At 45.2% G+C, this 26,870-nt stretch overlaps 1 protein-coding gene across 1 annotated transcript; it reads left to right on the top strand.

Moving 5' to 3' along the window:
• Positions 1–1,135: 1,135 nt before the first annotated feature.
• mfhas1 (multifunctional ROCO family signaling regulator 1) lies at positions 1,136–26,870 on the top strand. The gene is made up of 3 exons (XM_024380816.2): positions 1,136–4,485; positions 25,116–25,458; positions 25,659–26,870. Exons 1-2 carry the CDS (start codon positions 1,527–1,529, stop codon positions 25,244–25,246), a joined length of 3,090 nt encoding a protein of 1,029 aa, XP_024236584.1. The 5' UTR covers positions 1,136–1,526; the 3' UTR covers positions 25,247–25,458; positions 25,659–26,870.

The following is a 26,870-nucleotide window of genomic DNA, read 5'->3' as shown; positions in this document are numbered from 1 at the left end:
AGACTTGATTACACACAGGTGGATTGTATTTATCATCATTAGTCATTTAGGTCAACATTGGATCATTCAGAGATCCTCACTGAACTTCTGGAGAGAGTTTGCTGCACTGAAAGTAAAGGGGCTGAATAATTCTGCACGCCCAATTTTTCAGTTTTTGATATGTTAAAAAAGTTTGTAATATCCAATAAATTTCGTTCCACTTCATGATTGTGTCCCAATAGTTGTTGATTCTTCACAAAAAATACAGTTTTATATCTTTATGTTTGAAGCCTGAAATGTGGCAAAAGGTCGCAAAGTTCAAGGGGGCGGAATACTTTCGCAAGGCACTAAATCCAATCAAATTTCAACTTTGGGGTCCCGAGTGGCGCAGCGGTCTAAGGCGCAATAATGTGTTCTTAACTGACTTGCCGAGTTAAATAAAGGTAAAAATAAAAATGTCTAATTTCAACACATAATCCAATGTGATATGGTGACGTAATGGTTTATACCAAATACTGTGCATTCACATCAATTCCGTTAGATGGAGACAAATCACATGTAATTTACGGTACAAAGAACACGCAGTTTCCCGTCAAGGAATACCAAGAGAAAGTGGTACTGTATTTTGTATTTGCCCCCAATGAGACATCAAATCAAATGTTATTTATCACATGCGCCGAATACAACTGGTGTAGACTTTAAAGTGAAATACTTGCATACGAACCTTTCCTTACGATGCCTTGAACTCATTACATCATGCCAGTTTCAATGTCTGCTACTAAAAAATACATTTGGAAGGGGGACATTAAATATGGTGTTTGATCAAAATAACATTCCAGAAACTTAATTCGGTACTATTTGGTCTGTATTTCTTATAAGCATGTTATATCCCATCTATGACCAGAATAATTATGGGGGATATTAGCTCAATATAGAATCATTAATTCAACTTTTACAACTCATCAGTTGGTGGGGAAAATATATCTAAATAAAATGAAAAACAGTTGTCTTCTCTGGATTAAACATACATAGTCCTTTATTTTTCTTGCCAAGCAATAATAATAGCTTTCCCTCATCATGGTCAATAGATTCAATAACTTAACCAAGAAGGTGTGCTCAAAGCTGACGCAGTGTGTTCTAGGCGTTGTTGCTCTTTCCACACGTCCCTGAGCAGGAAGGACTGCAGTTCACGAGAGAACACGGACAGAGAGAGTAGCAACTAGCGAGACATAAGGAGTGACCGTTCCCGTTGTTTGATTTCATGCATTGTTTGTTTGAATAAGGGACGCGATTGGATGCTACGATACCAGATAATGCGCTGGAGGGGCCAGCCGAAACGCATGGGTTTTAAAATAGACTTGAAATTGCGGTAGGTTTCCCTTTTCATTGTGTGGTTCGCGGCCGTAGATAAAATAAGATGCGTGAAGCGCTGCTGCCCAGGTCCAATCGTCTTGATAGGATTGAAAAGCATGGTTTCTTGCTCCTACTCGAAATGGAGTTACTGTCGTTTTCCCCGTTGTTTGTATTGTTGATGATAATAACAATAAATGATGAAACAAGCACCTAGACCACCATGCGACCAGGATAACAAGGAGGGGTCGGTCTGCAAAACCATGGAGGACAAGGAGAACAATCTCAAAACGGCTACGCTGTGGAGAGATGCTGCTGTCCGCTCTAGGAAGCTGCGAAGCAACCTGCGTCAGCTCACTATCTGCTCCAAAGACAGGGAGAGGATAATTCTACCTGAAAATATAAACGAGATAGAGGTGCTCAATCTGGGCAATAACTCGCTGCACGAGCTACCAGAAGGATTGGGGGCTACCCTCACAAACCTGCGTATCCTTATCCTCCGCAGGAACAAATTTGTCACAGTTCCTTTTGTGGTGTTTGAACTAGGTCAACTTGTGGAGCTGGACATGAGCCACAACTGCTTGAGCCACTTCTCTGAGGATATAGGCCTGCTGAAGGGGCTGAAAAAGCTCTGCATCAGTCACAACAAGATCCAGTACCTGCCGTCACAGATTGGGGCACTGCAGTGCTTGGAGGAGCTGGACATAAGCTTCAATGACATACGTGATTTCCCCAGGTCCTTCTCACAGCTCAAGAGGCTCCGTACTCTGGATGCCGACCACAACAACCTGGACCAGTGTCCCCCGGAGATTCTTGCCTTCGGTGACCTGGAGGAGCTCGACTGCTCTGGGAATACGTTTGCGTGTCTACCAGGGGACATCATGAAGCTGCAGTTCATCAAGATCCTGTGGCTCAGCAGCATTCACATCTCCTCATTACCTGACACCTTCTGTCAGCTGCACAACCTGGAGAGCCTGATGCTGGACAGTAACAACCTCTCAGCTCTGCCTCGTTCCTTTGGCAACCTACAAAGACTTAAAATGGTCAATCTTTCATCTAATGAGTTTGAGGAGTTTCCCCAGGTTATCCTGAACATCACAGGACTAGACGAGCTTTACCTGAGCAGAAATCGACTGTCTTTTGTCCCAGAAGAGATAGGCCAGTTGCATAGGCTGGCAAACCTCTGGTTGGACAATAATAAGATTACTTATCTGCCTGACTCCATTGTGGAGCTAGAGAGATTGGAAGAGCTTGTTTTACAGGGTAATCAAATAGCCATACTTCCAGATAACTTTGGAAAACTCTCCAAGGTAAACATTTGGAAGGTGAAGGATAACCCCCTCATCCAGCCTCCCTATGAGGTCTGTATGAAGGGAATCCCCTACATCGCTGCCTATCAAAAGGAACTCACACATTCCCAGCTCGCTGTGAAGCCCAGATTAAAACTGGTCCTGATGGGAATGAAAAATGCTGGGAAAACACGGCTCAGACAGAGTGTGGTGAGTGAGCAGCAGGATGCCAACTCTGCTCAGGGGAACAAAGGGATTGATGTGACTAACTGGGTAGCGGACGCCGATCGCAGTCTTACATTTTTAGTGTATGACCTGTCAGGGAAGCCAAATTATGACCTCGTCAAACCGTTTTTTCTCTCACCCGGTGCTCTGTACATCCTTGTTGTGAATCTGAAAACGTACTCACCCAAGAGCTTTTACGCCCACGTGGGGTACTTCCTCCACCTCGTCAGTGCCAAAGTGCCCCACGCTGTGGTCTGCATGGTGGGCACACATACAGACCTGTGCGGAGACATGGAGGTGGAGGAGAAGAGCCTGGATATTCACAGACAGATTGCCCTGCAGGAGAAGTGGGACAGCCATTGCCTGCGGACCCTCGCCCAACAGGTGGACCAGGCCCTGGAACAGGGCTACAACATCCGCACCTCCAGCCCTCACATCCTCTTCTATGGCGTCACAGACAAGAACCTGAGGCGGAAGAAAGCCCAGCTGCAGTACATGCTGAACCACAGGCTGCAGCTCCTGTCCCCTGTCCTGTGTGTCAGCTGCACGGAGAGCCAGAGGAACATCCAAAGGCTGAGGGAGAAGCTCATGTCAGTGGCTGATCACAGGGACATCTTCCCCAACCTCCACCGTGTGCTGCCCAAGTCCTGGCAGATGCTGGAGGAATTGCACTTTAAGCCCCAGGACCTGTGGCTCTCGTGGTGGGACTCGGCCCGCTTGGGCCTCCAGGCAGGACTCACAGAGGACCGCCTGCAGAGTGCCCTATCCTACCTGCACGAGAGCGGGAAGCTACTCTATTTCGAGGACAGTCTGACACTAAAAGAGTACGTCTTCCACAACCTGCCACGCTTCATCGCCATCCTCAATGTCTTCTTCCAGAGTGATGAGTCCACTCTGCTGGAGAGGCTACTGTCGGATGGGGAGAGGGGGGACAAAAGGAGGGCCAGTGTGGTTATGGAGGGGGAGAAGGAAGAGGACCTCCGGGCTACCCATCTACAGCACCATGTGGAGGGCTTCCTCAGCCACGGCCTCCTGCCTTCCAACGTAATCCGGCTGCTCCTGAGACCTCTCATCCAAACCCAGCAGGACCTCCACCTCATCATGGAGCTGCTGGAGAAGATGGGGGTCTGCTACTGCATCAACAAGCCCCGCAGCAAGCCTCTGAATGGGGCCACCGTCTGGTACAAGTTCCCAAGCTATGTCAGCAATGAGGAGCCCCATGCCGAGGCCTGGGTGAACGGGAGCTCAGTGGCTGCTAGTCCGTTCTTCTCTGTGGAGCAGCTGAAGATTGAATACAGCTTCCCCTTTCTCTTCCCACCTGGACTGTTTGCACGCTACAGTGTGCAGATCAACAGCCATGTGGTTCAGAGATCAGATGGGCGGCACCAGATATTTGCCTATCGTGGTAAAGTGCCTGTGGTAGTCAGCTACCGTCCGGCTCAGGGCAGACTGCAGTCCGAGACACTGTCCATAGCCAGCCATGCCTCCCTGCCAAATATCTGGACTGCTTGGCAAGCGATAACACCACTTGTTGAGGAGCTGAATGTCCTTCTGCAGGAGTGGCCTGGGCTCTACTACACTGTTCATGTTCTGTGTTCAAAGTGCCTCAAAAGAGGGTCACCCAACCCACACACCTTCCCAGGTAAATATGATTTCCCCTCTCTCTCTGACTCTTTGATTCTCTGTCCCGCTCTTTCTCTATCACATCCCTCTCTTTCTCTATCACATCCCTCTCTTTCTCTATCACATCCCTCTCTTTCTCTATCACATCCCTCTCTTTCTCTATCACATCCCTCTCTTTCTCTATCACATCCCTCTCTTTCTCTATCGAGTCCCTTGTCAAGCCTCCCAGAAGTAGGCACATTTTCATTGTTACACTTCGAATTTAGCAAAGATGTGTAAAGGACTTTGTAGTTTACATTGCCCCACCCTAATTTTCATTATTTTAATGACAATATTGAGGGTTATATGTGGTGAGAGCAACTGGAAGTGTAAAATTACCAGTCGTTTAGGATCATCATGGCATTATGGAAGTATCTCATGGAGGGGACATCTGATACAGGTGTTTTTTATGACATACTCTTCTCCTGGGATTCATTTCAATGGATGAAAGAGAATAATGAACTGCTAATAACAACAGATTTGAGTCAGCGTCACGCCGTGGAATTACCCAACAGTAATATGGTCTGACCTATTATGAATGCGTCAAGCAATCTTTGGAGGTTTGAGTGAGAAAGTGAAAGCCGTTCTGTACACTCATTCACTGCTCTTGTGCTATAGTCAAGCGAAATAGGGGTTTATTGCTTTGTTTGTGTGAGGATGACTCATTAGGTTTAAGGTCAGTCAGTCAGTGGGGGATGGAGGCTACACAAAGCCTACAGTGCCGCTGTAGGTGACATTAGCTCAGCTAAAAGAGGGAGGGAGGAACAGCTCCGTGGGGCCCAAGCCCCACCTCTGATACACAAATTGGCCTCGGAGCTGTCTGTTCTCGGCCTCTGGCTGAGTTCATGGACAAGTTCTGGTGTAGACTGGGGGTTGCCATGGCAACCCAATGTGCCTTTATTTTCTTGGAATGTGACTATAGTAGATGGATCATACAGCATGAGCAAGCCCAATCTCAGCTCTTTTGTTATGATGCACAATGCCATCCAGACATCAGTAGACCAGTGTAAGCTCAAATGGCGAAATCAGTAAAGGTCTCCCTATTCATGCATTCATTGGGAAGAAGTGTAGGCCTACAGTACATTGTCCCGTTACTGCTGCTAGTATGAGATTGATTTTGTTGTGATGTCATTGTATTACCTCCTTCGAGTGCACTCTTTTGTATGAGAGTAGAGCGCCTACTCATTTTCCTGATCCTATGAATGACAGAATATCTGCCAGACTGATATCTTTCCCTTTTCTTAAATAGTGCTTTTAAATGGGCCTTTTTATACTGCAGATCTTGTTTGTATCTTCTGCTGAAGCAGTCTGTAGTGCTGGAGCTATGCGCCAATCAGGATTGTTGATATCGTAAATTAGGTGTGGTCCTGAATTGAGCAGACAGCTGGGTCTTGGCTGGATGGGTAGCTACCCCAATCCCTGGCCCTCCTACCCTAATTTTATTTCTCCCTCTTTTCTTCTCTCTGTGTCAGCTCCTCACACTCTTGTTTTCACGCTTCAATCCCCTCATCCACCTCTCCCTCTCTCTGGCCCAGGGAGGGCTTTGGCGGTCTTTTGTGGATTAGTTCACGTCTGTGGCGTTGCTGGTTTGAATCATTAGACGTGAGACCGTGCTTTTTCAGAGCTGTTTCACTGGCATGCCTAGGCTTCCGGAGCAACAGTCTGTCTGACTGTCACAGGAGCCGGGACACAGACCAGCGCCTGCTATACTAATACACTGGAGCTTAGCTAGGCACATAAACTGTCCGGTAGATCGAAGTAAGGCATTTCTCTGGCAGATAGACTAGATGTCATATACTGTAGTAGAGACCTAGGAGGAACATACGCACTGTTGTAGTTTGCCACATTTCAGAAGGCACAACATATAGGGATTAATGTTAACCAAGGTGATTGTCCTGTAGACACCAACAGTTTATTGAACTGACTAGTAACTAGATGGTGACTGCTTCGTGCTTATGTAAATGTGTCACATTTCATTGCAAGTGTCGTTCTAATTTCTGCTAGATAGGAGTGAGAGAGTTACTCTACCACAAAGCTAGTCTTTCTGCTTGGGTATTTATTGAAGCAAGCTGGATGTGATATCATGCTTGGGAGACTTTGACAAAGTGAATGGGGTGGGAGGGAAGGGAGGAGATGGTTTTGTTTGCGTGGGTGGGGGGGATGTAATGTGTTATAGGTTAGTGACTTGGAATTCAATTAATGGAACTTTAGCCCTGTGCACTGTAGCCTTCTTCCGACCAATCCCAGCTGTGCGCTTCTTAATTTAGACTGGCCAATAGCTGAACTTGAACAACTCACCCAAGTAGTGACTTTGCAGGTGACTTTTGTTCAGCTGCACCTGCCTGTTTCCATGGGAATGTGCCCTCTTGTTGTGTTCACTGGAGCAACTCGATGGTCGCTATAGGTTTGCTCTCCTGTAAAAACATTGGTGATTCAACTCCTATAGAATGTTCCTTTACCCCTGCTTTGTCTCTGTAGAAATGAAAATGTTCTACCTTTTCCACAACCTGTGTTCCTCCTCCATGTAGCTGCACAGCTTTTCATATGTCCTAATATGGCCATGTTTTTGTCTGCTGCAGCTTGTTGACTCAGTGTTGGGGCTCCTCTCTTTCCGGCAGACTAAACATGGAGGACTCTTGAATATAATCTTTCTTCTGTGGAATCTAGAGAGACGACCTCCATCGAAATAATCGTTTCCTTGCATCTGTTTCGGCCTGACATCTCTGAATCAAACAAAGGCATGCACTCCCCTTTTTATTCATGACCTGATCTGCCTTTATATGGCTGGAAAAAATCTCAGCATTGCAGACCAATTTCCCCCTTACACGATGCAACCCCACAAACCTTGTATTGTGTGTTTGTGTAAGTGAGAGTCTGTTTGTGCTTGTGTTGAATGTATGTGTAAAGTGACAGAGGGTGGTGAGTGAGTAATTAGTCATGTGCAGTTAATTATTTCCTCTTCCACACACATCCAGATTCGTTTGTTGCCTTCTGCTGATCTGACAGGTAATGACACTTGTCGTAAGCAGAAAGAATGTGATCCTTCACAGGTTATCCTTAAAATTGATGTGTCCACTCACTCCTGACCACACAAATGGTGTTTTAAAATACTCTTCAAATAGCCCTCATTTTGGTGTAACTCTTATTGACCTCTTGAGTTTTTTTGCGGGGGTACAGTACGCGTTCCTGAAAATCGTCTCAAAGTGTGTTTGTGCAGACATCCAAGCTGCCGTCAGTCGACCCTGAGTGGAAGATGTGTGAGAAACCAGAGCATGATCTCTGGCTGGGCGCCCAGGGTCTGCCCTTCTCCTGTACTTTGCTGTACCTCGTGTAGCAACCTTCACCCCTGCCCAGTGCTTAAGCCTACCCTGTGAATTGTAGTACAGTAACAGCACAACAAATACACCTACTGGCCTATATATCTGTTTGTCAACCTGTGAACTTTTAAACATGCTTGGTGCAATTTACATTCCAAGCTGCTAAGTACAATAGATATATTTCAGGTGCTTACCAAGATGCCTTATCTCACAGATCATTCGTGCCCATCATACAAGTTCAAAGGAAGAGGATAGTATTTTGTGTACATCTGCTCTTTTCAAATCAAATTTGATTGGTCACATCCAAATATTTAGCGGATGTTATTGCGGATGTAGCGAAATGCTTGTCTTCCTAACTCCAACAGTGCAGTAGTATATAACAATTCCCAACAATACATACATCTCAAGTCAAACAATGGAATGAAGAAATATATAAATATTAGGACGCGCAATGTCGGAGTGGCATTGCCTAGAATACAGTATATACATATGAAATGAGTAAAACAGTATGTAAACATTAATGTGACCAGTGATTCCATGTCTATGTACGTAGGGCATCGGCCTCTAAGGTGCAGGGTTGAGTAACCGGGTGGTAGCTGGCTAGTGACAGTGATTAAGTTCAGGGCAGGATACCGGGTGGAGGACGGTTAGTGATGGCTATTTAACAGTCCGATGACCTTGAGATAGAAGCTGTTTTTCAGTCTCTCTGTCCCAGCTTTGATGCACCTGTACTGACCTTGCCTTCTGGATGCTAGCGGGTTGAACAGGCCGTGGCTTGGGTAATTGATGTCCTTGATGATCCTTTTGGCCTTCCTGTGACATCAGGTGCTGTATGTGTCTTGGAGGGCAGACAGTGTGCCCCTGGTGATGCGTTGGGCAGACCGCACCACCCTCTGGAGAGCTCTGCACTTGTGGGCCGTGCAGTTGCCATACTAGGCAGTGATACAACCCGACAGGATGCTCTCGATTTGTGCATCTGTAAAAGTTTGAGGGTCCAAGCTGAATTTCTTCAGCCTCCTAATGATGAAGAGGCGCTATTGCGCCTTCACCACACTGTCTGTGTGGGTGGACCATTTTCAGATTGTCAGTGATGTGTACATGAGGAACTTGAAGCTTTTCACCTTCTCCACTGTGGTCCCGTCCAAGTGGATGGGGGCGTGCTCCCTCTGCTGTTTCCTGAAGTCAAGGATCAGCTCTTTTGTTGACGTTGAGGGAGAGGTTATTTTCCTGGCACCACTCCACCAGGGCCCTCACCTCCTCCATGTAGGCTGTCTCGTGATGTTTTGGTAATCAGATCTACTACTGTTGTGTCGTCTGCAAACTTGATGTTTGAGTTGGAGGCGTGCATGGCCACACAGTCATGGGTGAACGGAGTACAGGAGGGGGCTGAGCACACACACTTGTGGGGTCTCAGTGTTGAGGATCAGCGTAGTGGAGGTGTTGTTTCCTACCTTCACCTGGGGGAGGCCCGTTAGAAAGTCCAGGACCCAGTTTCACAGGGCACAGTTTAAACCCAGGGCCCGAACTTAATGATGAGCTTGGAGGGTACTGTGGTGTTGGAAGGCTGAGCTGTAATAAACAAAGTATCTGTTGTTGAAGGAAAGAGATCTAGGGAGTGGTGTCCAAAGCCGGCTTTGATTCTTAGTGTCGAAGGCGAGCCCTCCAGCACTTTCCCTCTCTGTGTGGATCCTCAAGCCCAATTTGACTCTGCAAACCCCTCTAATCCAGTTAGGGGATCTGCTCAGATCAGGCTGCTAGTGATAATGGTCATGCAGGGGACTGGCCAAGAAGGCAAAGCTGAGTTGGTTCGATTATCACAGAAACACAGTCACACAGACACACAAACAAACGCATTCATCATTTCACTTACCCTCAAGCTCCTCACAGCCTCATCCACCCATACCTTTAGAGGTTTAGTAGTTACATTGAACTTTACCCAGTTTTTCCTGTATAATTGCATTGTTCTTTTGTATTCTAAAAATGAAAGACATGAGATGACTGAAAGCTCACAACTTTAGGCTGCCTGCCCATCAATGACAGTATGAAGACATTTCAGTTCACTGGAACATTTGTTGGGACATGTTCCCACATTATTTAAATTTCATTCTGACTTTTTAGTGAATAAGAAAACTGACTTTTCACTGTGGACGAGCTGCTAGCTGCTTGCTGCTTGCTGCTTGCTGAGGAATTGGATGAGTAGTGGTGAGCAGTAAGTGCCCATAGGGCTCCCTGCTTGCTAGTTATTATAGTCGCACAGGCAGTCTATCCCCCCGTTATTTAGATCTGGAAAATTCTTAACTTAAGATAAATTATTGCGCTTTACCCCAAGAGACAGAACTGGTGGGTGCTCCAAATATAGCCAAATGCCTCCAAGGCTAACTTTACGAGAAAGTAAGACGAGCCACTACATTGATACCTGTCACAGGAATCACAGAGAAGATGTCTATGTGCTAGTATCGGCTAAGTTTCATTGTTTAAAAATGTAGCAAACCTCCTTTTTGAAATCTTGAGCAATATGGAGCTGTCATTACCAGTAATGGAGTACAGGGATTGGTGATGAAGTCTAAATGAGGAAAAAGTTGAAAACATGTTTCTTGCAACTCTTCGGCTGGAACTTCTCTGTCCGTTTATGACTGTGTGTTTTGCCCATTAAAACATGCCACTGGTGGAAGTGCTGGGAAATGACGCAGCTTAGACACTTTGGCCAAGGACTGACCGCTGGGTCAAGAGGAAACTCAGCAGCTGGTGATGATTGTTAACTCAGTAACAGCCAAACACAAGGTACTCTGGAAGAATGAGACAGAATCTAACAGCCAAAGTAGAGCTGTTTTCAGGTACTGTTCAGAGACTGGAGATCTGAGAGGCACAGAATAAACTACAAATGCAGTGTATTGGTTAATGCCAACTTAGTAAGCTGCTGAAGGGCCTGACTTGTTGCTGAGTGGCTGTATCTAGTGAATGTGGGCCAGTCACAACTGTTGATGCAGAGAGAGAGTTATCATATTAGTGATTGTGGCAGGAAACCTGCTGGTTCTGTTATAATGGAGAGGTTCAGATGTCTTGCGCTTCCCGGCTCAGGGACGAGGCTGGAAGTGAAAGTGATAGAGCTCATATTGCCCCTCTGACTGATGTGCTGCTGTGGCCTTCTGAATTGTCTGTCTGTTCAGTACAGTTAGCCGAAAGTGTTCTTCTCGGTTGTGTATGTTCGTGTGTGTCTGTGTTGGGGACGTGAATGAGCTGTTGACCTGAAAGAAGGTTAGCCTAAAGGGTGTTTTGTTTTTAACTCAGTGGACATCACATGGGAAATGGTCTTCTGGATATCTCACATTAGATGTGACCCTCTGATGACCTGACCATAAAGTAAAATAGGCCTACCTATGATTGTCTTCCTGTGTAGCTCATGCTGACATGGTTTTATTTTCTACTTGTGAATTCTAATTCTCGCTGTAGTCTGAGGAATTACTCCTGTCTGCACCTACCTGTGCACTCTCTACCACACACTAACTACACTTAGGTGGATAAGACACCAGTGAGCTAAATTCGTTTTTCAGAGTTGCTGTGTGTTTTGAATGATTTGGTCTGGACTAAATGTTGTTTTCCATATCACCAGCTTGTTTTTTAAAAATGTATTGTGCTGTATGAAATCTGTCCTCAACGCAGCCTAGTAATCTCTAAGAGAGGACGCCGAATCCTGTTATGTCACCAGTTGGCTGCCCAACTGGAGTTGTGTGCAGTAAGCCTGTCCACTGTATTATCTCTTAGACATGTGACAGACGGTGGCTGTCGGGTTTGGATGGGTTCAAAGCTTCTATCCTGTGGGAACACACAGTCAATGGTCACCTAGCCTCCACCGAGTCCCCAACAACCGGCTGTTCAGGTTTTGTTGCTGTATTCACAATATATGGGTTTTGCAAGCCTGGTTTCCAGCCCTCGTTTTGTGGTGATGATGTATATCAAACCCTTTTCAGCATAGCTTTCCCCTTTTGCCCGCTAGCATCAGTCAAAATCCTGAATGTGTTGACCAAAGCCATCAAGGCACAAACTTGTAGTTTCCTAGAAGGCAGCAGAGTTTTTTAAAAGTTTATTTTCTCCATTTGGCAGGCCATTGTCTGCCTTGAAAGGGAAATGGTGTCTGGAAGTAAAATTAGGGCACTCTCATTTATAGTTCTTCACTTTCAGGCTTTTCTTCCGGGCAGCGCACACTCCTTTGACGTGGTCCGAGGTCTAGAGCTGATAGCAATGGAGGAAATGGGCTGTTTTGGTCACCGTCGGACAGTTCACGTCCTGGATGAAGCATGAGCACAATGCTCCTCTAGGCCAGGGATAGACCACTTCGATGGGGGTGGGAGCCATAAAAAAATCTGAACTGATGATGAGGGGCCGCAGTTGCTCACGGGTTAGCCTATCCACAACCCCCTCCACCCACTGCAAGCAAAACATTTTAGTGACACCCCCCCCCCTCTTGACAGCACAGATATTTTGGGGTTTGTTTTAGAGTTTTTTGCAATTCCGCATATTTTGCCATGGGATGTAGAGAAATGTTTGGTTTACAGCTCATTTCCTGCAGTTCTACACATTTTGCCGTAGGGTGGATAGAAATGTTTTCAGTTTTAAATATGATATCGAAGTCAGGCTAACAAAATCAATAGGGGCCCCCAGGCTGGTAATTGAACCATGCTAACACAGAGAATGAACCTGTCCTCAGATCAGTTCAGTTCCTGGCAGATTGCCTTGCCAGCTGCCAATTACTCAGCTCCGCCTGTGGAATGATAGGGGGGGGACAGCTATTTTTAGGAGCCCCTCTTGTTGGTTCTACTCTGGGTTTATTTTCACCATTGGTGGACATATACAGTTGAAGTCAGACGTTTACATACACCATAGCCAAATACATTTAAACTCATTTTTTCACAATTCCTGACACTTAATCCTGGTAAAAATTCCCTGTCATAGTTCAGTTAGGATCCCCACTTTATTTTAAGAATGTGAAATGTCAGAATAATAGTAGAGTGATTTATTTCAGCTTCTATTTCTTTCATCGGATTCCCAGTAGGTCAGAAGTTTATACACTCAATTAGTATTTGGTAGCATTGCCTTTAAATTGTTTGACTTGTGTCAAATGTTTCGGGTAGCCTTCCACAAGCATCCCACAATAAGTTGAATTTTGGCCCATTCCTCCGGACAGAGCTGGTGTAACAGAGTCAGGTTTGTAAGCCTCCTTGCTCGCACACGCTTTTTCAGTTCTGCCCACAAATTATCTATGGGTTTGAGGTCAGGGCTTTGTGATGGCCACTCCAATACCTTGACTTTGTTGTCCTTAAGCCATTTTGCCACAACTTTGGAAGACAGAACGCGTCTCCTTCCTGAGCAGTATGACGGCTGTGTGGTCCCATGGTGTTTATACTTGCGTACTATTGTTTGTACAGATGAACGTTGTACCTTCAGGCATTTGGAAATTGCTCCCAAAGATGAACCAGACTTGTGAAGGTCCACCATTTTTTTTTCTGATGTCTTGGCTGATTTTCTTTTGATTTTTCCCATGATGTCAAGCAAAGAGGCACTGAGTTTGAAGGTACATCCACAGGTACACCTCCCAATTGACTCAAATGATGTCAATTAGCCTATCAGATGCTTCTAAAGCCATGACATAATTTTCTGGAATTTTCCAAGCTGTGTAAAGGCACAGTCAACTTAGTGTATGTAAACTTCTGACCCACTGGAATTGTGATACAATTGTTGGAAAGATCACTTGTGTCATGCACAAAGTAGATGTCTTAACCAACTCACCAAATCTATAGTTTGTTAACAAGAAATTTGTGGACCTAACCCCAACCTATGTAAACTTCCAACTTCAACTGTATCTGGTTCTCTCATGTTCTGATATTACCGTGTAATTTAATGTATCTGTGCTCAAGCTGATTTTTAAGAGGATATGGATGTGTCCATTTTCAGTGTTTTGATAAGGGCTACATTTGAATGTGACAGATTTTATGAAAGACTGTTTGTTACACACAGGAAAAAATGTTATTTTGCTCAAGTGGACAATAATTGCAAGAATTTTGCTGTAGGGAATATTTTTGTTGTTGTTGTCTGTCTCTCCTGCTCTCTCTCCCATTTCCTTGGGGCAGACTGAGGCATATTTGCCTGTCACATCACATGGTGTATTTTCCTGCGTTATACAGTCGCCAGGTGTTACCATTAAACCCATATTTAGTCATTTTCTTGTTTGCGTATATGACCTTGCTACAACAACCCGATATACAGCACACGCTGTTTTAAAACGGATATCCGTTTAATATGCATTACTCTATATTAGCGTTCCTTTAGCTAAGCCCAAGGATTGTCTCATTCAAAATGAACATGATTGTGATTTAGGGCCTTAGCCCTAAATCCCCACCAGCCAGGCCCATCAGTGTGAGTGGGCTGATAATGTGATTGGACAGCTTCACTGTCAAAGGAAGAGGAGGGCAGTGGGGCTGGGGCTGTTTTTGACTGCTGTGCTGCATCAGGGTGATCATCTCATTATGCACCAGATGTTAACATCTGTCCCTGCAGCACGCACACACACACGTTTGCTCGGGCATGCACACACCACTGTCCGAAAAGATGAGCAGCAGCTGTCTTTGTGCACACAATATACAGGGTAGAATATAATGGTCTGCTAGTAGTTATTCCATATCCTGCCCTGGTTATAAGAGCCTGTCTGCACTATGCTGCTACCCTGGCTATGATGGGAGCCTGTCTGCACTATGCTGCTACCCTGGCCATGATGGGAGCCTGTCTGCACTATGCTGCTACCCTGGCCATGATGGGAGCCTGTCTGCACTATGCTGCTACCCTGGCCATGATGGGAGCCTGTCTGCACTATGCTGCTACCCTGGCCATGATGGGAGCCTGTCTGCACTATGCTGCTACCCTGGCTATGATAGTGCAGACAGGCTCTTATGTTACTGCCTCCTCTCTCTCTTTAGTGCAGATGTGTTCATGTGCAGGATAATGCCGCCGTGATTAAAATCTCTTCTCTGCCTGCCAGGATTAAGCTCCACTTTAACCACAGCCATCTTAAACACACAAGTGCTGCTGGCTGGTTCTCCCGTCTTCACCTCTTCATCCTAAAGGACCCCAGAAGGCTGCCTTTGACACTGCCAGATTCTCGTCTGGCCTACTTGCTGTTTGCCAGGCAGGCCCAACTCAGTCTCCAAGGCAACCCACTGTGGAATGGCCAGAATGGGTTATTTTTGTGCCATCTCCTCTGGCAGAGAAGTAGGGCACACATTCCTCAGGCTGTGGGCCTGTCCGTGTCAGGAGGCAGGAGCCACTCGCTGTTCAAAAGGGATTAGTCTAATTTAACGCGTTTGAGAGACTGGTCACGATATCTTCCCGTCTCTTTGTTAAGCTGCCTCTAAGATAGAGGGAGATAGTCATGTCTCCAATCTGTCTGTGTAACCCTGACTCTTATCAGACTAGTCAGCAAAGTGTTTCTACATTTGTGTCTAGTGTTTGATTTACCCCACATCTTGTTCTATAGCAGACTGCAGTGCTTTAAATAACTGATAGGAGCAACTATTTTATGATTTGGTCGATATTTCCCTCCTTTTGGATTTATGGAGTTTGTTAGAACTAGACTAGAATGCCAAGCAGCAAACTCTGATGTGTAATTATCCTCCCCCCACTTTCTGGCAATGTGCATTGTTCATAAACAGTCAGTTACCTCATCAGACAAATGATGATCTCATTGAGGTGGTAGTCCAAATTGATGCAGCAACTTAAACTGGAACACTTACATTTGCTGGCCAAGGAAAGCCACTTCAACACTCAAAGCCAATGAAATTCCAGGCTTTTTTTGTTGTTGTGGAGACTGAGTTAGGTCTTGGCCGAGGCTACCAAGACCAAAGTTTATGCTCCACACCAGACGTCACAGACATAGGCTAGTAACAACAGAACGTTAAGTGATTTAAAACCCTTGTTATGCAGTACGTGTAAGGTAATGACTGACCCTGGTGATCAAAATGTGTGTTAAAGTGGAAAGAATGTGGTTTTCATTGGGACATTTTAAATGGCGTTCTGTTTGGGCCTCATCCTGGGCCTTCTCACCTGCACAGCACAGACTGGGCAGAGCAGACAGCTGCCTATGTGGAAATCTCATTCGCACCCAGCCCTAACTCAAACGCATGTGACCACCAGACGGGCTGCTAGACTGTGTGTGTTTGGGTGTCATGGAAAACTGAATTTTGTGTGTGTGTGTGTGTGTGTGTGTTTAGGTATATTTAGCACTGCTATATGTCGGTCTGTGTCAGTGAGACAGAGTGAGTTGTCTCTGGCCATGTTTGTTGATCATGACCAGCTGCTTCATGTGACGTGCTTGGCCTGACTGTTGTTTTAACACACTGTGGTGCTAATCCTCTGACTGAGCTGTTGGCCTCTGGATCTGAACTCAGGGCAGAGGCAGCTGCTCTATGTCTACCACTGACTCACTGCTCTCTCTCTGCCTGCCCTGGGCACTACCACTTGGTCTGACGCTGCACAGGTGGCAACCGGAGCGCTGTCTACTGTCCAAGATGTCTGATCTGTTTACTAGAAACTCAAAAGATCAGAGTATGCCAGTACTCTGGCATCCAAACATCATGAGTTCCTGTACGAGCCACACTGTCTTTACTCAGGAGGAACCTGAACTGATCGGACTATGTACAGGCAACCTGAGCTCTCTTTCCCTGTACTAGTGTAGATTTCCGTCACTGTTCTCTGTGAGGGGTCAAATGGTAAGCTGCTGATGAGGGACATATAGTTGAAGTCGGAAGTTAACATACACCTTAGCCAAATACATTTAAACTCAGTTTTTCACAATTCCTGGCATTTAATCCTAGTAAAATTCCCTGTCTTAGGTTAGTTAGGATCACCACTTTACTTTAAGAATGTGAAATGTCAGAATGATAGTAGAGTTATTTATTTCAGCTTTTATCTTTCATCACATTCCCAGTGGGTCAGACGTTTACATACACTCAATTAGTATTTGGTAGCATTGCCTTTAAATTGTTTCACTTGGGTCAAACGTTTCAGGTAGCCTTCCACAAGCTTCCACAATAAGTTGGGTGAATTGTGGCCATTCCTCCTGACAAAGCTGGTGTAACTGAGTCAGGTTTGTAGGCCTCCTTGCTCGCACACACTTTTTCAGTTCTGGCCACACATTTTCTATGGGATTGAGGTCAGGGCTTTTTAATGGCCACTCCAATATCTTGACTTTGTTGTCCTTAAGCCATTTTGCCACAACTTTGGAAGTATGCTTGGGGTCAATGGAAGAGCCATTTGTGACCAAACTTGAACCTCCTGACTGTTGTCTTGAGATGTTGCTGCAATATGTCCACAATATTTTCCTTCCCCATGCTGCCATCTATTTTGTGAAGTGCACCAGTCCCTCCTGCAGCATGACATAATTTTCTGGAATTTTCCAAGCTGTTTAAAGACACAGTCAACTTAGTGTATGTAAACTTCTGACCCACTGGAATTGTGATACAGTAAATTATAAGTGAAATAATCGGTCTGTAAACAATTGTTGGAAAAATTACTTGTCATGCACAAAGTAGATGCCCTAACAAACTTGCCAAAACTATAGTTTGTTAACAAGAAATTTGTGGTGTGGTTGAAAAACAAGTTTTAATGACTCCAACCTAAGTGTATGTAAACTTCCGACTTCAACTCTTTGTGTGCCAGTTGAACTGTAGGACAGAGGACACTCCAGCTGAAGAAAGGAAATCTTCTGAACTAATTTGAGGTTGTTGAGAGGCTCGTCTTCTGTCATGATAAATCACACTGAAAATACCACAATTATTTAGGCCTGGTTGGTCTGAAAATATGTCTCTCCTCATGATCAGTGTTGGCTAACTGTGAGCTGAATTTAGACAGAAAATAGAAAATTGTTTGAGCAACTATATTCCAGTCCCACATACGGTACAGTTGTTTTTGTCCCATGAACACTTAAGGTACATACCTGGAGAGCTGGAAATACATGACCCAAATTTGACTGTAAAAAGTTTGACAGAAGCATGTTTCTGCTTGGATGCGCTGGTGAAAACGTAATGGTATGTCAGGACTGGATAGTTATAATAGGATATTATTACAACACAAACATTACAGTAGTGTAGCTCTGCCATTATCTCAGCTTTGTGTTTGTGGGTCGTAGTTCAAATACAGTAGGTTTACAACACATCAGTTATTGTGTTGGGAGGTCTGACTCATTTCTGTAAAATCATATCAAATCAATTACCCTGGTTAGTCGAGGTTATTAAGATAATATGTACAGTACATGTAGGTAGAGTTATTAAGGTGACTATGCATAGATAATAACAGAGTAGCAGCAGTGTAAAAGGAGGGGGCAATGCAAATAGTCTGTGTAGACATTTGATTAGATGTTCAGGAGTCATGGCTTTGGGGTAGAAGTTGTCAAGTAGCCTTTTGGACCTAGACTGCGGTACCACTGTTGTGTCACAGGCAAACTTAATGATGGTGTTGGAGTCCTGCCTGGCCATGAAGTCATGAGTGAACAAGGAGTACAGGAGGGGACTGAGCACAGACACCTGAGGGGCCCCCGTGTTGAGGATCAGCGTGGCGGTTGTGTTACCTACCCTTACCACCTGGGGGCGGCCCGTCAGGAAGTCCAGGATCCAGTTGCAGAGGGAGGTGTTTAGTCCCAGGGTCCTGAGCTTAGTGATGAGCTTTGAGGGCATGGTAAGTATGGTGTTGAACGCTAAGCAACTAATAGCATTCTCACATGGGTGTTCCTTTTGTCCAGGTGGGAAAGGGCAGTGTGGAGTGCAATCAAGATTGCGTCAACTGTGGATCTGTTGGAGCGGTATGCAAATTGGAGTGGATCTGGGGTTTCTGGGATAATGGTGTTGATATGAGCCATCACCAGCCTTTCAAATCACTTCATGGCTACAGATGTGAGTGCTATGGGTTGGTAGTCATTTAGGCAGGTTACCTTTGTGTTCTTGGGCACAGGGACTATGGTGGTCTGCTTGAAACATGTTGGTATTACAGACTCGGACAGGGAGAGGTTGAAAATGTCAGTGAAGATATTTGCCAGTAGTAGGTGAGCGCATGCTCGGAGTACTCATTCTGGTAATCCATCTGGCACTGCGGCCTTGTGAATGTTGACCTGTTTTCAAGGTCTTATTCACACCGGCTACGGAGAGCGTGATTACACAGATGTCTGGAACAGCTGATGCTTTCATGCATGTTTGTGTTACTTGCCTTGAAGTGAGCGTAGAAGTAATTTAGCTCCTCTGGTAGGCTCGTGTCACTGGTCAGCTCGCGGCTGTGCTTCCCTTTGTAGTCTGTAATAGTTTGCAAGCCCTTCCACATCCGACGAGCACCGGAGCCGGTGTAGTACAATTCAATCTTAGTCCTGTATTGACGCTTTGCCTGTTGGATGGTTTTTAGGAGGGCATAGCGGGATTTCTTAAGTTTCCGGGTTAGAGTCCCGCTTCTTTAAAGCGACAGCTCTACCTTTTAGTTCAGTGTGGATGTTGCCTGTAATCCGTGGCTTCTGATTGAAGTATGTACGTACAGTCACTGTGGGAACGACGTCATCGATGCTCTTATTGTTGAAGCCAATGACTGGTATAGTGTACTCCTCATTGCCATCAGGAGAATCCCGTAACATATTCCAGTCTGTGCTAACAAAACAGTCCTGTAGCTTAGCATCTGCTTCATCTGACCATTTTTTTTTATTGATCTAGTCACTGGTGCTTCCTGCTTTAGTTTTTGCTTGTAAGCAGGAATTGGGAGGATAGAATTATGGTCAGATTTTACAAATGGAGGGCGAGAGAGAGCTTTGTACATGTCTCTGTGTGTGGAGTAAAGGTGTTTTTCCCGACTGGTTGCACATGTAACATGCTGGTAGAAATTAGGCGAAACGGATTTAAGTTTCCCTGCATTAAAGTCCCCGGCCTCTAGGATCACCACCTCCTGGATGAGCATTTTCTTGTTTGCTTATGGCTTTATACAGCTCATTGAGTGCGGTCTTAGTGCCAGCATCGGTTTGTGGTGGTAAATAGACAGCTACGAATAATATAATGAAAACGTCTTGGTAAATAGTGTGGTCTACAACTTATCATGAGATACTCTACCTCAGGCGAGCAAAACCTTGAGACTTCCTTAAATTTCATGCACCAGCTGTTGTTTACAAATATGCATAGACTGCCACCCCTTTGTCATACCAGAGGCGGCTGTTCAATCCTGCTGAAACAGTGTACAACCCAACAGCTGTATGTTATGTATGTTATTCACGTCGTATTCATCTGTATGTTATTCATGTTGACTAATAGGATTGATGGTAAAGGCAGATTACCCTCTCGCCATCGGATCCTTACGGAACCCAGACCCTGATATCTCCGTGTCTTTCTCCTGTGAATGACGGGGATGAAGGCCTTTTCAGGTGTCTGGAGTAAATCCTTCGTGTCAGACTCGTTGAAGGAAAAAAAAATATATCTTCCAGTATGGGATGTATAATCGCAGTCCTGATATCTAGAAGCTCTTTTTGGTTATAAGAGACGGTGGCAGAAACATTATGTACAAAATAAGTTACAAATAACGTGAAAAAACATTCACAATTGGTTAGGGGAGCGTAAAATGGCAGCCATCTCCTCCGGCGCCTTTCTCAGATAAACCATATGTTTTTTAAGTTACACGTGACGTGGCGAATTCAGTGTGTAGGTCGATTCCCTGTCCGATTATTCTGGCTGTGTCAACAGAACTGCAGTCAGTCCTGTGTGACTAATTAGAGCACGGGAGCTGGTGGAAATCCTCCTCTGGTGTGTGTGCATGCTAATGATGGTGAGTGTGGAGACAGCTGCAGGGGTTCCAGGAACTCTCACACACAGCCCCTCCCAGTTGTAGTGCCATTGTGTCCACACAGCCCCCCACCCCCACCCCAACAGGACTAAAGCTGCAGGGGTGTAAGCTTGAAAACAGCCACTGCCCTCCTTTGTCCCCCTGCCTCAGAGAGGCTGGTGCTTCCTCCCTGTTTCAATCCATTTGAGTCTCAGCGGTATCTTTGTGTGCACAACACACACACACACACACAGACATTAGTTATACATCTAGAAGGCTAGACCTGTGGGGCATGTTGTTTTGTGAAAGGGGCGGGCAGTGGCAGGCTGTAGGCTGATAGGAGGTTGGTAGTGTTGTTCTGTTACCCTTTGTGTGGATATGCTCCAAGAGCATAATAATGTAATGCTGCAGTAGACGGGTGGGGCTGGGACATGTGTAGATGCTATCACGAGGACCATCATCCTTGAGGTTGGGGATTAAACTGTGGAATTGGTTTCTAAAACCCCTTTTCTGTGACCTAAGCTGATTTCTAGTATTGAAAACAAATATGATCTTTTGTGCTTTGTCCAATCCCCCCTCTGCCCTGTTTACCCCTAAAGGTGATTATGAATATGGCTATGACATGCTCGCAGTATTGTGTGTGTTCTTCTGTTTGGTATTTATTCCATGGTGGTTGTGTTAGCTCTTAATAGGCCAATGAGGGAAGAGGAGTTCTCCTCTTTACCCTTCATTAATATGGAGTAACCTAATGTAGCAGGCGTAAAAGAAATGCCTGAGCCGGGTCGTCAGAACCCGTATGCATCGGGTTTTCAGGCTTCACCTCTATTCCCCTTTCCCCCTGAACTGGGTGCTTCCGGTTTCTACCGACCCCCTGAGGGTGAGTGTGGATACTGGGCAGAAGGCAGCTAGCTGGCCGCCCTGTTTGCTTTAGGCCTGACCTGGGCACACTGCAAGCTTTGTCACGGCATTGGCTGTTACTCAGTCCGCCAGGGAAAGTCGCCTCTTCTCGGTGGCGTTGCCTTTGTTTCTGTTAGAACAGCTGTGAAGAACTCTGGCTTTTTATCGATCTCCTCAAACCCCAGTGTGAGTTCTCACCTACCAGTGTGGAGCGTGGCAGATGTGGAAAGAGGGAGGAACCCCTCCTTTTAGTTGTATAATGAATGATGTCACCTGATGAGTAAGAGGAAATTAGTGTGTAAGAAGACGATGATTGAAACTTGGGGAAATGTTGATGTGGTGACAGAATGGAGGAGGGACAAGGCCTGTAAAATCAGTCTTGATTGGATGCTGAGGGTCATTCCCTTTACGGGGGATGGGGGCTGACTACAAGTGGCCCATTTGATCTTCCTACAGAAACATTGTGTACAGAGAAAGATGTATGAACGAGAAAGTAATTGAGTCCGACCCCCTCCGAAACCAGGCCCTTTCATGTGTTCATATGCCCCTCCTCCACCCCTCTGAGTGTGTGTGTTGTTATCGATCATTGTCAATAGCCTTCTTTGAAATGAACCCCCTTCTACGACCCCGCCAACCCCTCTTCGCCCCTCTCCCTCTCTTTCCAATGATGCCCAAAGCCGGGAAAAAAGGGAAAGTGGAAGCGAAGGACTGAGTCCATTGTGAAAAGACCAGACGTGGACATTCTCAGCTAGACTCCTCCTGTGTTTTTCCAAACACATCCAGCATCCTACTGGGACATTCTTGGAAACAGGGAAATATATAAATATATATTTTTTCTTTTCTTCTAGCAAGCCTGAAGAAATAGCAGTTTTCCTTTTATGGTGGTAGAGTTCAGTGGAGAGAAAAAGAGCAGAAGTGGACAGCCTGGCAGAAGATCAAGCCTAGCAGAGCAGGGCAGCAGCACAGGAATGTACATGCTCATTATCCTACCTGCTTGCTGATGCAATTGTGAGGAGGGGGGAGTGGAGGTGAATAGCACATTCCTAGTCCTTGATGTCAGGACCAACAGAGTCCTCTGTCCATCTGCACACTGTATAACTAGCCTTCACCCAGTGAGCAGTGAAGGAGGTGAGACTGGAGTGAGCGTTTCTTTTACTGTCCTCTGTCTGACTCTCTGACCCAGATGAGGGGAGCGGCAGAGATGACTAACTGGCTGTGTGATTCAGCACGTATGCTTCCTGTAACAGACTCCCCACTGTTTCCACACAGAGAGATCTGGTGCCGGCAACATTCTCAGGAATGAACCACTAATACATCACATGTCAGGACGTCCTGTATATAGCAACACTGTGATGTTATACATTCCGACTGTATTGCAGTGAACAGCAGCACTACAAGCACAATACTGTAAAAATCACACCTTTTTAACCAGGACAAAAAAAACCATGACTTTAACCTTTTTATTCCAGTCTGTCTGTTTCCGGTGCTAAACGACTCCAGCATGCTAGTTGGACCCCCTGCTTTGTCCTGATGAGAAGAGAAAATCAATGGGTTAAGTGCTGCTAAGGACAGGCTATTAGATAGGCTACTGCCTTACACACCCAGAGGGAAGAACAGGCATTGAGATGAATCCTATACATTGTGTTGAGTGTAGGGAAGAAAATCTGTGTGAACTAAATTGTTTCAGGACTAAAACACGCTGATAAATGAACAGTGCTTGAAATGATCAGACATACCAAGACCAGAGCAAATATCAACCATGGTAACAAACTATATATTTTTTGCCATATCCTTGGTAACAAAAAAAACAAACATTTCCTTTTGGATAGGGTTGCTATGGAGGTTTTAGTTTTACAGCATGGTGACAGTCATGGTCACACAGACACAGCCTCGGAGACCATACTGGAGCTGAACCGTGTTGATCCAGCGGGTCATGACGATATGAGGTGCAGATAGTAAAACCAGGTCAATCTTTTTCTGTAGCAGATAAGCCCAGATCAGACCCTGCCGGTGATGGGGCAGTACAATATTAGTGAGCTATCTAGGCAGTCTAACAAAGACAAACAAGAGGGGTGCATCATTATTTAACCAAGGAAAAGGATCATCGGGCCTAATCCATTCTTACAGCTAAACCATTCAAATCATGTGAGCTCTGAGCATGGTACACGTCAGTGAGTATAAAAGATTCTGTCAAAGTAGCATGCAACATCTCCCACCCCCCCACCCTAACATATTGATTGGGGTTGCCTTTATATCACACAACAGAGATTTTATAATAAAACCATTAATGATAGAGAATGTAGTGACATAGTATTACTGATGGGATTTAACCACTGTTTGTCTCATGGACTTCCAAGCACTATGTGAGTACATTATCCAGTTGGCTATAGTAGCAGTGTGTGGTCAGGCTGTCTGTGTACAGACAGAGCATGTACTAAACCCACTCACTGTCTGATGGGTGTAGTCTCGTGCTGCACTGCATTACTGTCAGAGGCAGCCAGCCAGGCAGGATGACCGTAATCTTATTCCGTGACGGATGATGTAACAACTCATTGTTTCTGCCTGCCTCAATCGGACCGATACCCCGCCATCATCACAAACAGACCTACGCACAGCATCCCAACATGCCCTGTCAGTTGCGAACTGGCTGGCAGTGTTTGGAGGAACCCTGGCTGTGCCACACAGGACTTCTTTTAGAACCATTAAGGATGCAGCAGAGAATGAAGGAGACTTGGGATGTTTGTTTTGACCTTTTTAGCTGCCTTTCTGATTCTGTTCGTGCTGCACCTGCTCTGTTTCCTGCTATTGTGTCTGAAAACGGAAAGAAGAGGTCTTTCAAAAATGTTCTAAGGCTTTAAGGGTAATAATTAAGGTTTAGTTTTCTAGAAGATGACGAGTAAATCGACTATCCTGGATAGAGAATGAAGTTCAGGCATGTTTTTCTGTACATTCGCGATCACACAACACAGTGGTTAAAAGGCCTGCAGATGGCCTGTTAGTGAGGCAAATGGGGCGTTTTTTAGTTTTCCCCATAATTAGAAGGCCATAACATGTGACGTACAGCCTGTTCTGTGCTGATAGTCAGGAAATGGCCTTGGTTACAGAACATGTGGTGATAAACACCCATGCACGTTCACATGCACGCGCATATTCAAACACACGCGGGCATCCACGCACAAGCTCTTTCTCTCACTAACACACATTCCCCAGCAAACTGCCAGTACCTTGTGATTTTGCTGACGAGGACACACCCTTTGAATATGAGGGGATCTGCAGCTATTAAACAAAGCCTGTTGGAGCCCTCCACTCCACAGAGGTCTCAAGGGAAATGAACATGCAGTTATTTTTCTCTGTAGCAGGTTCTGGCAATCAGTGGTAATGCAGTGAAATTGCCATCTAGTGGACAAATAGAGAACTATTTTGTTACAGCTCAAATCTTGGCAAAACATTGATTTTGGATCCTGTAGAAAATCCACTATATCCTGATATCATTGGATAAATAATCTCTGTCGGTTGGATAATTTGAGTATTATTTTTAAACTAACTCTCCCCCTGTCTTGCTCTTTCTTAGGTGAGCTTCTAAGCCAGCCGCGCCCTGAGGGGCTGACTGAGATAATCTGCCCAAAGAATGGTTTGGAGCGGGTTGACGTGGCGCTGGTTTACCCACCTACGCCCACTGTGGTCAGCCCCTGTCTCAAATGAGCCACACGGCCTGGCCTCTACTGTCCTGTCTGACTGTACCCTCACTCCCGACTCTCTAGCCAACACCTGCTGCACACCTGAGTCTGAACCCCACAACCCAGCTCTCCCTCTGAATCCCCTCAACCCACCCAGGCAGCAGCCAGACGGGACACACAGCCATGCAAGGTCACAGAGATATGCACCGTCAGCTGGATGCAGTAGAGCTGATAACTGTAAGTATCTTCCAGAAAGGGTCATAGGTTGGTAACTAGAGGGTTCGATGCTTAGAAGCTTCTATATACTGTGTAAATGGATCAACATCTAACCTGTAATTGAATATACCTGATAAAATTGATGATAGTGAAGCTGTACTACAAATGACAAAGTATATAAGTAAGAGTATGTTATATTCTTTGTATTTTTTTATTTGCAGGTTATCCAACTGTTCTTACACTGCCTCGCTATGATGACAAAGGCCATATTACAGGACTTTGGCTGAAAGCAAACCTTCACCTCGGTCGTTTTTAAGACCCCATCAGCAAGCAGTGTCTTTTCCAACTCTCTTACTCCACGCTGCCCTCCAGATCTATGACAAACCTCTGCCTATAACCTAACCAAGACGAAACACAGGAAATCCACCATATCAACTATCAATTAAACAATCGAGAGATGAGTGGGCAAAGACTTGGACGGATTTCTCTCTTTACTACTTAGTGGCGTCATGAAATGTTGGAAACCTCTTGGCTGGACTGCTACCCCATTCTAATTTCCCGTAATGCTCATTTTTAATGCTCATTTTCCACGTGTCCACGTGTAAAGGCTGTGATTTGAAGAACATAGAAAAGAGAACTGACTGAACCTCCTACTATATCAATCTATGACTGACAGTTGTGGGGTCTATCTGCCTGTCTGTTTCTATGTCTGTAAACCAAATACAGCCTTGTATAGACAAACACATGAACACCACCTACTCTTAAAGAACACAACACACGTTACCCATGTACGGACCTTAACCTTTGCTTTAGCTTGCAAAGGGGCAGATGTATCATATGAAGTAAATGCTGGAAGGACATATTATGTGAGGTCAGTGGACTGTGTTTATGCCAAGGGAATCCCACTTCAGCTGTACTTGTTTCTTTGTAGCATATCCTGACTATGGTGTGATGTATTTGTGATTTGCCATTCTCAGCTTTAGCAAGAAAAGTACTCAGTTTCACTTTAGACTCGTTCAAAAATGATCGTTGTATGTAAATAAAAGATGATCATGTTCTCTAAAGGAAACAGAAAAAGATGTCTGTAGGTATTGAGTCTGAAGTCTTCACAGCACCTTCTTTGGTCGTGTTGGAATAGAGGAATTTATTTCAAGGTGGTCTTCACTGGTATGGGGGAGATACTGCAATATGTTTAAAACATGCAAGAAAAAAGTTTATAACTTTTGTATATAATATCTTTATTTTTGTATATTGACTTAAGTTGTCACCACCCTCTTTCAACATTATTTGCAGTGCAACGTTGTGCATGGCTCACTTAGCCATTGTGAGAGTGTAGGCTACGCACACTTTTATAAGTAGCAGGTCAAACTGTCTCACAGCACAACGTAAAAAGCACCGAATACAAAATAAACCAACTACTGGTTTAAATATGA

Source organism: Oncorhynchus tshawytscha, linkage group LG20 (genome assembly GCF_018296145.1).
Source record: "Oncorhynchus tshawytscha isolate Ot180627B linkage group LG20, Otsh_v2.0, whole genome shotgun sequence".
Lineage (NCBI taxonomy): Eukaryota > Metazoa > Chordata > Actinopteri > Salmoniformes > Salmonidae > Oncorhynchus > Oncorhynchus tshawytscha.
Note: the sequence above shows the minus strand (reverse complement) of the source record. Positions and strands in the feature narration are given on the sequence as shown.